The sequence below is a fragment of the Lygodium microphyllum genome, chromosome 3 (genome assembly GCF_053477565.2).
Source record: "Lygodium microphyllum isolate KBCC chromosome 3, Lygodium_microphyllum_v1.1.10, whole genome shotgun sequence".
NCBI lineage: Eukaryota > Viridiplantae > Streptophyta > Polypodiopsida > Schizaeales > Lygodiaceae > Lygodium > Lygodium microphyllum.
In genome coordinates, this window is record NC_141137.1 from 73,202,720 (window position 1) to 73,218,113 (window position 15,394).

At 39.4% G+C, this 15,394-nt stretch overlaps 1 protein-coding gene across 1 annotated transcript in view; it reads left to right on the forward strand.

The window, feature by feature from the left end:
- The first annotated feature begins 10,536 nt into the window (after positions 1–10,536).
- The window catches only part of LOC148038504 (putative protein phosphatase 2C 27), a 67,235-nt gene continuing 62,377 nt past the window's right edge, over positions 10,537–15,394 (forward strand). The window contains exon 1 of the mRNA XM_087672835.1: positions 10,537–11,143. Coding sequence (XP_087528961.1) covers positions 10,880–11,143 — 264 coding nt within the window. The 5' untranslated portion in view covers positions 10,537–10,879. The remainder of the gene's footprint in view (positions 11,144–15,394) is intronic.

Sequence of the window (15,394 nt, forward strand, 5' to 3'; positions counted from 1 at the left end):
GTCCAAGAAAACATGTTCCATTAGCAAATCTGGAACCCCATCTTGGCACCATTGGATAACCCTAACCTTCCATAACAATTCCACCCATTAAAGTTCTTTTTGGATGACAAGGTCAAAGGTAAAGAGCTAGTGTTGGAAGATCTTGCATCACTCAATAATGAGGACCACTAGCCAGTCTACCCTCCTTGATGTCTTGGTTGTGACTTTGAGTAGCAATTTGGCTAACCCAAAGATGGTGTTGATTCTTGAGCACTGCCAAATTCTACAGAAGCAAAATGCTGATCTATGAGAGCTAAAGTGCTAGAAGAGGATGCTCTCCACTAGCATGAAACTTTTGAAGTGGATGTTAATTATTTACTCAAGCATATCCCAATTTTAGTTGGGGATATGCTAGCTCCTCAAATGCAGATAGCTCCATCAGGTATTATTCATTCTAGTTCTTCTCACCCAATCCTCACAACAAATCATTTAATAAGGAGTTTGGCACATGGGCCAAGCAAATTGTGCTACAAGATCCTCTACAACAAGATGCTCTCAAGAAATCTATTGATGATCAGTTAGACATAAAGGAGTAGTTGAAGTAGGCATAACAAGCATGTGGATGACACACTGGCTTCAAAGTGTATTTTGTGCATTCATATTTTGGAGGAGCAACAATAAAAACTTCTATAGTGTACTACCCATATAGGTCATTTGGTGGCCTTAGTTCACTCTGATAAGGATAGACTTTAGCACAAGGTGTGGGATCCAATGTGCTATGTGGAGGTTTTGGCAATTGAACTTGTTTTTTGTAGTATCCCTCAAGCTCTTTTATGGATTTAGATTGATCTATGGATGCAATGTAACCATTTAAATTGCCATCCATTTTCGCCACTCCTAGCTTGCCCTCCTAGTCCCCCTCCAGTCCAAATTTGGCCTCCCATTACTATTGGGATCACTGTAGCTCTGAACTAGATTTTGGTGGTTCTTGTCTGGAGTCTTTCTCCACTGCATCCTCTAGTGCATATTCTTGTTCCTATTGTGGTGTCTTATTCTTAATGCTCCTTTGCGTACAATGGCTGCTCCAAATGATTCAAGCGACTTGGAAGAATACTTCACCTTAGAGGGTTTGAGTCCACTATGCGTACCATGTGTTGGACACTAGACGTTGAATGGTTTGAATGGATAGTCTATGGTTATAATGTAATGAATAATCATGTATCAATGGTCATGTCTGTTAAATGATGTGGATCTAGGACATGACACAAGCTATGGTGGATCAAAGATGTAAACCAAGTTCATAATGACATGGACAAGTAGAGACAAACTATTACACAAGTGAATTAGGTTCCAAGATAGATTAGCTTGGACTCATAAACACAATCTTGTGTAGAATCGACAATGACAGACACTTAATTGAAAGTACAAAGCATCATGATATTATGTTCATTTCATAGTCAAGTACAATGCTTTATAGGCTTTGAGTTGTTCCACTCTCCTCACTATGCATATGGGATTCAGGACAGCTCCTCTTGGAGCATACATCATTTGTCTATTTCTCAACACCCCCCCTCAAATGATGAGTCCCTACACTTGCTGGCTTTTGCCCCCCCTTCATGATAACATGGCCTGGAAGACTAGCTCATAGGCAGCCTAGTCAAGTTAAAGCTTGAGACTTTACATCTTGGCAAGGGTTGTACAAATCAAATTCACTAAGGAAAAGAAAGATCCACTATGGGAAAAACATATGAAAGATACAATGAAAGTTCTTCAAAACAATCTATTAGAGTTGTTGATGGTAGTGGAAGCATATTCTTCTTCTTCTCTTTCTTCCATGTATTGGTTCTGGTGATGATCACTTTGCAATTGTTGGGCTCTCTTCTTGTGGAAACATTCACTAGCTACATGACCAGTCTTACCACAATAGTGACATGTAATCCGATCCTTGTTATTGTTGTTGATGAATCCTCGACCTCTTCCTTTAGGTCCAGCAGCTCCTTTGGTGTACAAAAGATTGTCCCTAAATGATGAAACATTGTCTTTTGCATTCTTGCTTTTTACTTTGCCTTCTTCATCGAGTAGTGAGTGCTCAATATCTTTAAGTGTGAGGCTTGGAACATTACTCAAAATGGACACAAGATTTTCATATGGATCCTTGTTTACACTTGCAAGCAGTACGGCTATTGCTTCATCTTCCTCAATATTCTTTTTAAGAGATGCAAGTTGAGTTTTTAAACTCTTAAACTTATTAATGTGTATGGTCATAGAAGCACTGTCTTTGATATCCAGTTTATAAAACTGCATGAGAAGTTTTACCTTTGAATTCTTTGCTTGAGTACCAAACATTTTATCAAGTTCCTCCCAGGCGGTTTTAGCATTTTTAATGCCAGATATATGATGTAACACATCATCACTTAATCCCCAAGCAATGATGCCTAGTGCCTTATTATTCATCTTCTTCCATTCTTTGGATTTGAACTGGTCTTCTTCAACGAACCCATCTTCATCATCTTCCTTCTTGTTATCTGCATCATCTTCAAACAAGTCCCATAAGTCCTTTCGCATCAGGTGGTACATGGTCTTTTCCTTCCAGGCATGGAAGCCTTCTCCATTGAACTTTGCTATTTGCTCAAGTTCTGCCATGTTGAGCAGCTCCAATTAACTGAGAAAAGACCAACAAGGGGGATTTGTGAAGTGTCACAAGGAGGTTAGTGTCAACTAACACTAGTTGAGTATCAATAGATACTATTCTTGAGCTTAGTATTGAATTTCGGTGCTTGATCTTCTTCTTGCTTGTTGATTTTAAGTGTTAATCTTGCTGAGAACTGAGTTCAAACTCAGATAAGAGTGGCAGTGTGTGCCCTCAGTTGAAAGGAATGAGAAATTGAAGGAAAAATGAGCTTGCACCTTGATGGCTATGGCTTCCTGGATTAGGGTTTTGACCCAGGCCTGGTTTTTTCCAGATATCTAGAGCTGGAGTTGATCATTTTGGAAACTTTTTTTATGGAAATGTAGCTTACTCCATGCTCTACAAGAACTCCATGATAATCGTCAAGATCGAGTACTGCAGTGCGCGCGCAGATCAGCGAAACGTAACCAGGCGCAGTTATGGCAGCGACGTTGAGTTTCAGCAATGCTAGGCTTGTAGGTATCCAATGTCAGGCTTAGATGTGATAGGCAGAAGCTCCTTGAGTAGAAGAACAATCCTCCTGAAGAAAACACACTAAAATATTGCATGGTTTGAAAGATATGAGAGCTCAAAGTGAGGTATGTCCTGCAGGCCACAAACTAGGGCTATGGCAGCAACTGACAATAGTGACAATGCTGAGGTCCAGATAGCCAAATCTCATGGATTGATGTGATTCTTGAAAGCTTTTGAGGTGAAGAACAACTTTCCAGAAGGAAGCTCAGAGAGATTTGGTATGTGGAGTGAGATACAGGAGCTTCAAGTTAATAGGGTGCTGCTGGCTATTGCTGCCACAAGGTCCAACTGAGATTTGAAGTTGAAACTGAAGATATGAGCTGAATCTGGGCTGGTTAGAGATCACCAGAGATGAAGGGAGACTAGAGATTCAGAGTGTGAGCTATGCCATGCCCAACTGGGCTCTGATACCATGTTAAATGATGTGGATCTAGGACATGACACAAGCTATGGTGGATCAAAGATGTAAACCAAGTTCATAATGACATGGACAAGTAGAGACAAACTATTACACAAGTGAATTAGGTTCCAAGATAGATTAGCTTGGACTCATAAACACAATCTTGTGTAGAATCGACAATGACAAACACTTAACTGAAAGTACAAAGCATCATGATATTATGTTCATTTCATAGTCAAATACAATGCTTTATAGGCTTTGAGTTGTTCCACTCTCCTCACTGTGCATATGGGATTCAGGACAGCTCCTCTTGGAGCATACATCATTTGTCTATTTCTCAACCAATGTCTCTCTAGATCTACCAATTGGCAATGTGGCTTTAACCGCAATGTGTTCTTTTAATGTATTGATTCATTTGCAATGATCATAACACTAATGACAATAGTGTTCTTGTCTCATTTTGTCTTCAATTCATTATGTTCATTCATTCAATAAGTAATGTGATGTGATGAATTGTTTACTATGTTTCAGTAGTTTTTATCTTATGTTGGGTTTGGATATGGCATTCTATGGTATTTTGTGATGATATATATAATATCTTATTAAAAAGACATGAAGAATTCATAGGACCTTGATGGGATGGATCCTGACAAGAGGCTTAATGCAATAAACTTAAAAAGTATATTCACACTTTGTGTTCTAAACGTGGAAGTTGGGGGTTGGCTAATCATAGTGGAAGAATATGAATGACTCCAAGATGCAACTAAAAGTATGGGAGACAAACAATTTTTTGTCTAATAGGTGAATCTCAAAAAGAAAAAGAAAAAGAGAGATCCTTGTAGAGTAAGATTTGTGAGCAAATCCTTTCCCATAAGTTTCATGTGTTTATTCCTATAACTTGTGTGCTAGTCATCTCTTGTGATGCAAACTTTCAATGTGAGTAGATGAGAATGGGAATAGTAGTGTGATGCATTTGGGAGCATCGAAAGAGCATGCCACATGCCCCTCTATGTTTAGCAATCAATTGTGTGTAGGCTTTTAGATCAGATGTGAAATGAACAAAGTAAATTTTCTGTGTAAAATAATTTCTAAATGGAGAGTTGCTCACAAAGGTCTAATTTGCCCCCTATATAAACCAAATGATTTTAGAAGTAAAATAGCGAGCTATGAGCATTAGTGTAGAGGTAAGCAACATCCCACTTCTAATTGTGGGCAATTTTTAGCTCATAGGAGGTGAAAGAAGCAATAGAAGTTGGGAAGAAGGCTATAGATCAAGGCACTTCATTCTAGAGACACACCATTGCAATTCATTTTAGCTTTCATGGAGGTTGGCTAATTATCCTTTTCCTAATGTCCATGCCATTAGATTACTTGCTTTACCAACCCCCTTACTCGGTAAGCTTAAGCTTTAGTAATGAGTTTTTGATTCCATGGAGCAATGGGAGCCATGGGTTGGCTTTAGTGTTTACAATGTTTCTATCTACTTAAATTGACACCAGTGCGATTTGGTCTAGCTCTTGTGGAGATTGGTTAGTTTTCCTTTTCCCACCACCTATGTTGTAGCAACCCTATGTGAGCGATCCCCCTCTGTGGTAAGCTTAAGCTTTAGCGGTGTGCTTTTGATTCCATGAAGTAGTGGAGGCCATAAGTTGGTTTCAATGTTTATGGTGTTTTTAGTTATGTTAGCTAGCCTTTTGCTTTTGTAAAAGCCAAATGGATGTATGTTTGACATTGTTAGAGATCTAATCATGGGCAATTAGAGGATTTTACATGATTTCGATGATCTTTGAGGCTACTCATGCCATGGATTTTTTAATTGGAGGTGCAGAGTTTGAAGAGTTTGTAGTGCTTAGAGAATACTTATGAGGTGAAGACCCGTCTCTATATTTTGAGCTATGTGACTTTAGTTATTGTTGATCTAAAAATAGAATATTTTGTGCACTTTCTTGACATAGATCTAGAGTATCACACCTTCTAAATACATGACACATTGAGTATTTATATATTTGCACACAAGGCCTCTTTTCTATCTCATTGTATATACTTTTGCACTTTGAATAATACAAGAAATTTGTAGGCTATCCATTAGACACTTTTAGTGAGGACTAACATGTGCAGATGTTCTTCTATGGTATTCCTTCATGGTTTTGTGGTTTTCTACATATGGGTTTTGCTCAAAGGTTTTTCAAGGAAAGTGATCAATAAAGTTGTGTATACTATCTGAAAGCTCTTCAAAAGTGAGGGGGGGCATTAGCCTTTAGCACTACCATTTGTTCGCCACCACACCACATCTAGTGCTAATAGGTTTTGGAGAGGTAGAGGTGTGGGTTTGAAGATAGTTGTAGGTAACTCTACTTTGATGTGATCAATGTTGTTCTCTTGTAGGTTTTCATAGTCAATCATCAAGATAAAGGGTGAAGGTACTCATCTCATGCATTCCTTGAAGGTTAGGATTCAAGGTCCTTTACTATGGATGGTGATAGGTAGCCTTTAGAGGTGGGTTGCTCTTTCATTCTCCAGCAGGTAATGAGAGTGAGAGAGCTAGTACTAGTGGAATGAAAGTCAAGTGATGACTAGTTGTGCATTGATATTGCAAGTGTTGTTCCCACTAGTGGTGGAAAAGACATTATAGATGCTACAAAGAGCTTGTTTTTAAAAGCCTACTTATTGTCTAGTCCCATTGTTTACCTCACACGACATTTTAACATGTATTTATTTAATTGTATGCCTAGTTCCAAAAGTAAAAAGGTTAACTTAATGGCCTTTTTTTGTATAATTACTTTGCAACACTTTCAAATAAGTATAGCTCCAAAAGTGGAAGGTGAACTTGATGGCCTTTCTTGTATTTCTATTGTATCCCACATATTGTTTCCTTATATTACATCTTTATGACCTTACAAATAATATGTCAATGTAATTTATGTACTTGTATAAAGAATATTAAGCTTGTGAAATCCTTTAGGGTAAGAAATGCTAACTACTTGTTCATTTAAACCTTTGTTTTGTCTCATAGTTGCGCACACACACACACACACACTTGTGTACACACATCTACACATGCACATTTAGTAGAAAAACTATTATATTATTGTATAGAAACCCTAATTGGAATCGAAACCCACCATTGTAGTTTTGCTTTGTATAGTACTAGCTAGCCTTGTTTTGGAAGAGTTCTTTAAAATGCATCTATGAAAAATTTTACAATGTCACTAAAAGAGTTGAATTCATTTTCTTGCAAATATATATCGATTGTTGAAATCACATTACAATTCATTCCATTTAAAAATATAGATTGCCTTTTTGTACAGAACCAAGCTCTTAGCACATTGAAATGTTCGCATCAACTTATTTGTTGGTATAACATGTTAATTTGTCTTTGGAAACCAAGCCCTCAAAGTATCGACTTTGGTATAAAACATATTTCTTATAGTTTGACTTCTATAAACTTCATATTTTCTATCATGGAAATATATTATGATTCTTCAGTGGATAGAAAAGTACTACCATGTCCACTTGTTTGCACCTAACAAGTTGATATTCTTCTATCAATGTCGGTTTAAGTTTGTCAATGGAGGGGGATAGAAATGTTAGTTTGGAGCCTAGACAATTTGTAAAGTGACTAAGAAAAGTGGAGAGCAATATATGTATAATGTGGGCCCTTTGTTATAGAACAATAAATAAATGCCATTGAAGAACAAAAGTGTGTTGCAAAGAAAATGCCTACCTTACTTGCACACAAGTTGACCTATTTATGATTGGGCACATGTTGTTTGAGCAACTTTCATGTGTATCATCTGCATTTAACACACCTTGAGATGTGACTCTCTACTCAAAGTTAGGCAAAGAATAGTCTCATGATTGGTGTATAGGACACCTAATGTGACCATATTGGCGTTAGATCAACATATGAAAGTTAACATCCCGTTTTTGATGTAGCACATCAAACACCAAATCGCACATAGTAGATAAGAGCCAAAATTGCTTATCATCCTACCATGTACGGAGGGAAGAAAATTGGTTATGACATAAGCAAACCCTATCATCCTTCCAAAAAATCAAAGTAACAAAGATGAAGATTAGTAATGAAAAGGAGGTATTAAGATAACAAAATGAGACCTCTCCATATAAGGTACATGGGGAGTAAGGATTGCAACTATCTTATTGAGAACAATTAGTAAGATAAAAAAGACAAGTACAAGCAAGACCCCCACAAAAGGAGGGCCCAAAATTGCTACAAATATTGAGATTTACCACCAACCAAATACTACCATGTGAGCATTTAAAGCCCAATCTCTATTAATCTTCATGATTTTAGCTTAGTAGTTGCATCCACAAAAAAATAATCTTCTAGTTCTAACATATTTTAGCTCCTCTCCTAGCTCTAAGATATTAAAGTTCACATTAATAAGGATGAATGAAGGTCCTTTTTTACATTCCATTATGTTGTGATTCTTTCCTTTCCCAAATTCTTATACTCTATCTTAATCACAAATCAACATAAATAGTGATGGAAAAGGAATTCAAAATGACATGAACAACTTATAGATAGAGCAATACTTCTCTATACAAGGGTTTCACTTTCTCTAATATGACATGAAATAATGTTGGGATTAAGGCAATCTAATGAACTGAAGTAGATACTAGAAAATCCTTGAAAAATGCTTGTAATATGTAGCTAGTGACGTTCTAGAAGAATAAGTTTTTGTGGATCTATTTACATGATTGGACTCAATGACATGTGATTTGCACACGAGAGTCAATTCACATTGCATCTCATTAGAGAAACTAGGAAGAATACAAGAAACATCACATTGGAATAGTTCACAACATTGGACATAGTAAAGTGGTAGTCTCATATGTGATATTTTTTAGAGTCGACATATGTTGTAGCTCATTGAAGGAACAAGGGAAAACACGATACATATTTCCATAGAACTATTTACCTTTTAAGATGACATGTTTGTTTAGTGATTGGGAAAAATTAGGTTTTGTGTGCTTTGATATCAAGACGATCATTGGGAAAGGGGGAATGATAAAAGGATAGTAATTATCATAAGGTCTTGCTTATGTGTAGGGTGTTGAAGATGAAAAGATTTAATTGATCAAGAAGCCATTTCCATGCGAATGGATTTGCAATGAATGTGAAATCTCCTCCACTCACATGGTTAACGAGGGCACACATAGCAAAGTTTTGTTGAAGAGGCAAAGTTATGTCTCACAAGTGTAGTTAACAAAGCTATTATGCAAAGCCATGGTAATGCCAATTTCAAATGTAGGGATGGATGCATCTAAAAGGGCCATTGGCTAACTCGGCCAACTTTGATGCATCGCTACATTGTCAATGTTGAGTGTAACACCACTAGTCACATCGCTCCCACAAATTTTTAGACAAGTTTGGAATAGCCCTTTAGGGTGGCTCATATTCATTTGAAGGGACGAGCATATTCATAAAAAAAGTGAAAATGGGTGCTTCTCTCTTCATCCATCTCTAGAACACAAAGAATGAGTTGAATCCTCAAGCAATTACCTAGTAAGCCCCAATTTTCTTCAACCCATTGGCTGTTGTTGTTCTTGAACAATCTACTTACAATGCATCAGTCAATTCGGAGAGCTAATGAACAAGTCTTCCTCCAATCACCATCCTCCCAACTTGTTGAAACCAAGACCTACTAGGTAACTGTGCTTCTCATAAATAACTTCTCCTCATATGGGGAGGCTCTAAAAAATAGAGTTAACAATTACTTACATAGTTTCTATAGTGGAGCATGGATCTCTAATGGAACGAGAGTGAAACAAGTCTTACAATTGTTCTCCCATCAAATCTCAAGAGAGAGGGGATTGGATAATATGAAAAGATATAAACCTGATGGCAAAAATTTGAACATGTTCATCTGATCAAAGGTCTCTTTGTCCTCTTTCATGGTCCTTAAACTATCCCTTTAAAATGTGTCTATTAGTTTGAAGAGCTAATGGACAAGCCTTCCTCCAATCACCATTCTCTAAAGTCAACCTTCATCAATGTTATATTCATCCATTTGAACGTGTGAAAGAGGCCTTAGAGTAGCTCGACATGAGTTGCAATCTCCATTCTTGCTTCTAGTAGGGACTGACATACATCTCTAGACTTGCTGGATTAGTGTGAAATTCCCATGGCATTACATAACACCTATATTAATCAAGTAGTCGTATTTATTTGACAGTAAAACATATATGATAGAGCATAATCCTTAATTTACTCTTTATTAAAGATTGACTATATTAAATGATTAAAGGTCCCTATAAGTCTTTAGTAGGAGCCATTGTTTCCAAAGTAGGTTTTATGGAGAACATGGGTGGAGTCGCTCTCTTTGGGAAGTTGAAACTCACTTACTTCACAATAAATTTCAAGTGGCAATAATCGAATGTGCAAGTTAAGTGTTTTTAAATGTGAGATTTTGTTTAAAAAATTGACTGGTTTTTCCCAGTCATACTTTGTGAGTCGATGAGCAAGCTTGCTCGAGCCACTTATTTATTAGGGTATTGAAACTAGGTTGCCGTTTCGGTGGTGGTAAGCTCATGTAATGTTGCTCTTAGAGTTGTTCTCCCATCAAATCTCAAGAGAGAGAGGATCGGATTAATGTGAAAAAGATGTAGGCCTAAAGGCTAAATCTTGAGCATCTATACTATTAGTTAAGGAGAGGTGGGGGACGGGTCCCATGTGGCAGCCCCCACCTCCCTCACAAGAAGAAAAAGAGAATGCGGGGGCAGGTGCCACGCATCCAACACCCGCCCCCGCCCGCAAAAATCGCGGCTTGCCCCCGAGCGAGTCTAGGCGCAGAGCGCCTAGTTATCATCTTGTCGAAGGTCTTTCTCCCCTCTCCTCCCCTTTTGACTTGTCCTGTGTGCGTGTGCGCGTGTGTTAGGGAAAGAGGGCCTTCCCTTTCTTTTCCAGGTAAATTAAAGTCACCCAACCCAACAGCAACTTCCTGCCTCTCTCTTCTCCTCCACCATAATACTGTTTCTTTCCATACAACCTCTCTCTCTCTCTCTCTCTCTCTCTCTCTCTCACCCACACTCACAGCTCCCTTTTGTCGGTTATTCGCGTTTCTGGCGTTCCTGGCATTTCCTTCTCGACATACACAGAGTGTCTCCTGCAAAAACAGCTTCCCAGCACAGGGACTACTGCCCCCTCGATCCCCCGTTCCATTCTGAACAGGGCCCTTCCTCCTTCGCCTTCCCTTCTTCTTCCTGGCCTGCTCCCAGGCACATCACGCGCGACCCTTCCCCCAAGCTCTTTTCATGCTTTTTCATCATCAAAGATGGCCGTGGGCACCGAATTTTCCCAGCCTCTCAGCGTCCTGCATGGCCGTACCTATGCACCCTCCCCTGCCGAGCCCCAGGTTGCGCGCATTGCCGAACCCTGTGACCCGGACGTCAGCCACCGGCACTCGTCGTCTCCAGATTCGGTGTCCTTAGAGTCAGAAAGGAGGGAAAATAGTGCAGGCAGGCCTCCGCGTCCCTCTGTGGCAATTCGACGATGCATCACAGCTGCACAGCTGACCAACATGTGCCATTCTTCCCAGGTAATTGGGTTTCTACTTGCTGCTTAGTAGCGATCCATGGTACTTTCCCCCTTTTTTTGTTGTCACCGTTGTCGCGATTGTGAACTGGGTGTTACTCCCAGCCTTACGCTTGTGATATGGTCTTGTTGTCTTGAAGCCAGTCACAAAGAAAGTGTCATTTGGTTGACTGCAGGGTAATCAAGGGTTTCAAATTCTTGAACTGCTTAATTTATAGTCACCTACATGTGCAAAGGTCGGAGAAATTCTGGCCTCAGCCATATGTGGTTCTATTTTGTATGTCAAGCATGGTTGTTCCCATTCCTCCATGGCACCCCACTTTGCATTGGCTTTGTTACAGGGGCTAGTGCAAGGAAGCGCTGCTTGCACCCTGTTGTTTATCACTTATAAAGGCTGCAAAATCGACATTACACATATGTGGGGGAGCTGGATGCTTTCTGAGCACTATCGGCACATGAGTAGAAGCCCATTCTGTGTCTTCTGATACTTTGCTGAACCCATCAATACCTTATATTAGAACTTCCATTCTTCAGACTGTTGAAGTTGCTGTGGCTTTGGTTGTAAAAGGTAAACTCATAGATGAGAATGGTTATTTTGATTTGACTGCTCCCCAGTATTGTGCAAAAGCAGAGTGTTTGCTCTTATGGTCATATTGCTCTCTATCTTGAGACGAGTAGTTGTCTTGAAGAGAGAGCAGAGAGTCTTGGCTTTTCCTGATGGCATCATTGAATGTCAGTTTGACTGAAGATGGTGTGTAATGGTTTTACCTTCTCTGCTACTTATACAGTAGATGTACGAAGTTGGGTCTTTTGAGATAATGAGGCCGTCTATGAAAGTGTCACTAGATTTTTGGGCAGATTGCATTGGATGGTTTACAAGTCGATTTTGGTGCAAAAACTCCAAATTAAGGGCTCGCAAAATAAGTGTACCCCATGTGTACCACTGGATCCTCGTAATTCATGCATGATTGCCACATGTCAAATAATCACTGAATAATATCCAACCTTAACATAAAAGTCATCCTCTTTGGCATGCCATGTGTCACCTCAAATCCTAGGACCAATGCATGGATGTCATTGATGTTGCTCACCCACATGGTATGGCCAATGTATAAAATCAAACTTTAATTCTTGTTTTTTTCTTTTCAACTTGTCCTTGAACTCTTGCTTCTCTACATCTAGTCAACCTTCACAACCTCCACTCAAATGCAAGTTGTCTTGCTTAGAACATCTTGAAGAGAAGTGCACAAAAACAAGGTATTTTCCCTTTCCTTCCACACATTGTGGAGTAGTCCTAAATGATATGATTGTCGGTTGAAATATGAGGTTGAACCCTAAGTTGTGTTGGGTGGTGCAGCACACTATAGTATCTGATCTATTTTAAGTCTTTTGGTCCATGTTCCTTTAGTTTTGCTTATTCCACCTATTTCTTGTCTATATATTAACATCGTATGAGTGTTTTTTAGATCTATAAGTTTATTTGGGGTACATGTAATGGCAAGGGTGAGATAAATATCAAGAAAAGTTCCAAAAGATTCTTTTCCAATGTTTAGTGACATGCTACAAAAGTCATTACTCACAGTGATTATGCTGTCCCAATTGAGTCCACAAAGTCCTGCAAATATGTGCAACAGTATGGCCAAAGAGGGCTTACCCAAACACCTACGGCCCTTATGTGGCCAATGTATTCTTGACCAGCACTCTCAATTGTGAACAATACAATAGAAGGTGGCAATGTGTTAAGGTGGCAATGTGTTGCAGGGACTTGCAGATTGAGGTGCATTCTCCACTACCTTGTTATAGTTTGGTAGAAGCTTTCGAGGCTCTCTTGTTTGAGCAGGCTAGTGCCCAAAACAATTTGCTTGAAGTCTACTTTTGGACCAGATGAAACTGTAAAATTATTCTGCTTTTACAGGAACATCCACACGATTGTTGGTTGCCTATCCAAATTCCTTTTACATGATAAATGCTGCCCCAAATTGAATGTTGACTTGCTGGCCTCCTGAAATTCCCTAATTTCAGCTGCTGAATTCCCATACTGGGCCCTAAATTCTGAGCACACTTACCAAGCTCGTTGTCAAACCCTAATTTCATCTATAAATTAGGGTTTAAAGAAGAGAGCCCTTGAATTCTCCACCTTCAATGGCTAGAATTGTTGAAATTTGTTGAGAGAACTTGCAATGTGGTTGTGGAAGAAGAGAGAATGCTGAGGAGAGAGAAAAATTTAGAGATCTATTGCTAAAGTGAGCTGTAATTTGCTGCCACATTGCTGTGTATGGCTGATTTATTGCAGCCCAGCCCCTATGGGGACAAAATGTTGTTGCATGCCCTAGGGAGAGCCAAAACTGCTGGTGCTTGTTCTCCATTGTTATTACTTGCTCTTGTGGACACTTGAGCAGCTGTTGCGCACTACCCTTCCAATGGTTTTAGAAGCTCCCACAATAGGGGTCTATAGTTGGATAGCCTTTTACCTCCTTTTCTTAGTCTCTCCCAAGTTCGGATGATCTCTCTCTAGTTTCTAATAGCCTTCTCCTCATGTGCATGGGCAAGTTTTACCAAGTGGTAGCATTAATCCATTTTCCAGCAATTTTTAGAATATTAATTTTGAAAATTAATTTACTTATTAACTCTTGCCTAGAAAATTAACTTGACCAGCCAATAACTAAATTGGCTAGGCCAATCTGCCACCCAAGCATTCTTGAGTAGTTATTAGCTCTTGAATTGGCATTAATTGATTAATTAATGCCTAGTTCTTGATGTCACCACTGATATTAATGGCTAATGAAATGATCTAGGCCAAAGTTTGTCACCATGTACCACGTAGTATTTGTCAAGTACAACTTGTTACTACTTTTGACTTTGGCACCAATCGATAACTACCTTACACATCACACGTGTACCTCACATTTTCTTATTTAATTCACAATTCAATCAAATTCTAAGCAAAGCATTAAAATTCATGTCCTCATGACACACCACCATCATTACAGTGAAACCACTTGACTGAGGGAAAGAAGTATACCTTAAGGTGTAGTATCCCGTGATGTGGTGAATCGTGAAATAAATGAATGTGCATATGTAGTGGAAGGATTTTGGAAACTGGGTAGGATTAGTAGGAATTGAAGAGGCAACATTCTCATGGTTACAGGCATAAATGGAAAATGGGGAGCGTCTAGCTCAGCTCATTGCCACTGCATTTTTTTTACTTGAGCGTGGAGAATCGCCACAATGGATGAAACCGGCCTGTTCACTAGGAAGGGCGGTAGTGTACAACCACAATATATAAATGCTTTCACCCAATTAACAGTCGCCCACTTTACCTGAATTTAAAGACACAGGATCAAGAAGAAAAACAGGAAGCTAGAATGCTCCTGTTGCCACACAGACACCCTGTTGGCCCCTAAGTTAGGCGCCCCTTGCGGTATTTCTTTATTTTTAAAAAGAGAAAGTACAATGGGCTGTCTTTCACCTATTCTGGGTGAAATTTGACAGCATAACAGTACAATTACTGACCCAAATCAAGTTGACCAGGAGGGGAAACTCTGCCCAAGTCTGAGACTTCTGGTTGGAGTGCAGAATTGACCATTTCAGTCTGCTGTAATTATTGGTTCAGACCTGTTCTGAGACCTGTTTACAACTCATACTGTTCCTTGTACTGTTCAGCCCACTGTAATTACTGGTTCAGACCTGTTCTGAAACCTGTTTTCAGTTTATATTGATCCCTGTACTGTTCTGCATCATGTGGGCCAAGTGCCCCTTGATTCTGACATCATTTGGGCTCTGAATTAATCTCTGAACAGTCTAGAATCAGTACTGATTTAGTGCTGATTCAGACACTTGCTTGGTGAGATTACCACCCTCACCTGTCCCTGCTGGGAACTGCAAACAACTGCTCCTGTTCCTAGAGAAAGGAGGTTCTTGCCTCGTGCAAAAACAGCATTTTCCACACAGTTGTACCTGAATCAAAAGAAAGGCCCTTGATTCTGCAGCATAACCATACTGTCAGGGGGAGAGAGAGAGAGAGAATAGGAAGCAAGCTCATCCCTCTGTGCATCATAGACAGGGTAGTCCAGCTCTCAAGAGCTCTCCATCTGCAACAACCCCTCTCAAATGAGCCCCTTCCAGCCCAAAAACTGCATGCCAGCCCTCTTTAAATAGGTAAGTGCACACATTTGTGCCAAGTGGCAGCACAGTAAGATATTTCCCGTTCTAGCCTTCCAGTCTAAAATTCTTTATGCTCGGTGCAGAATTTGAC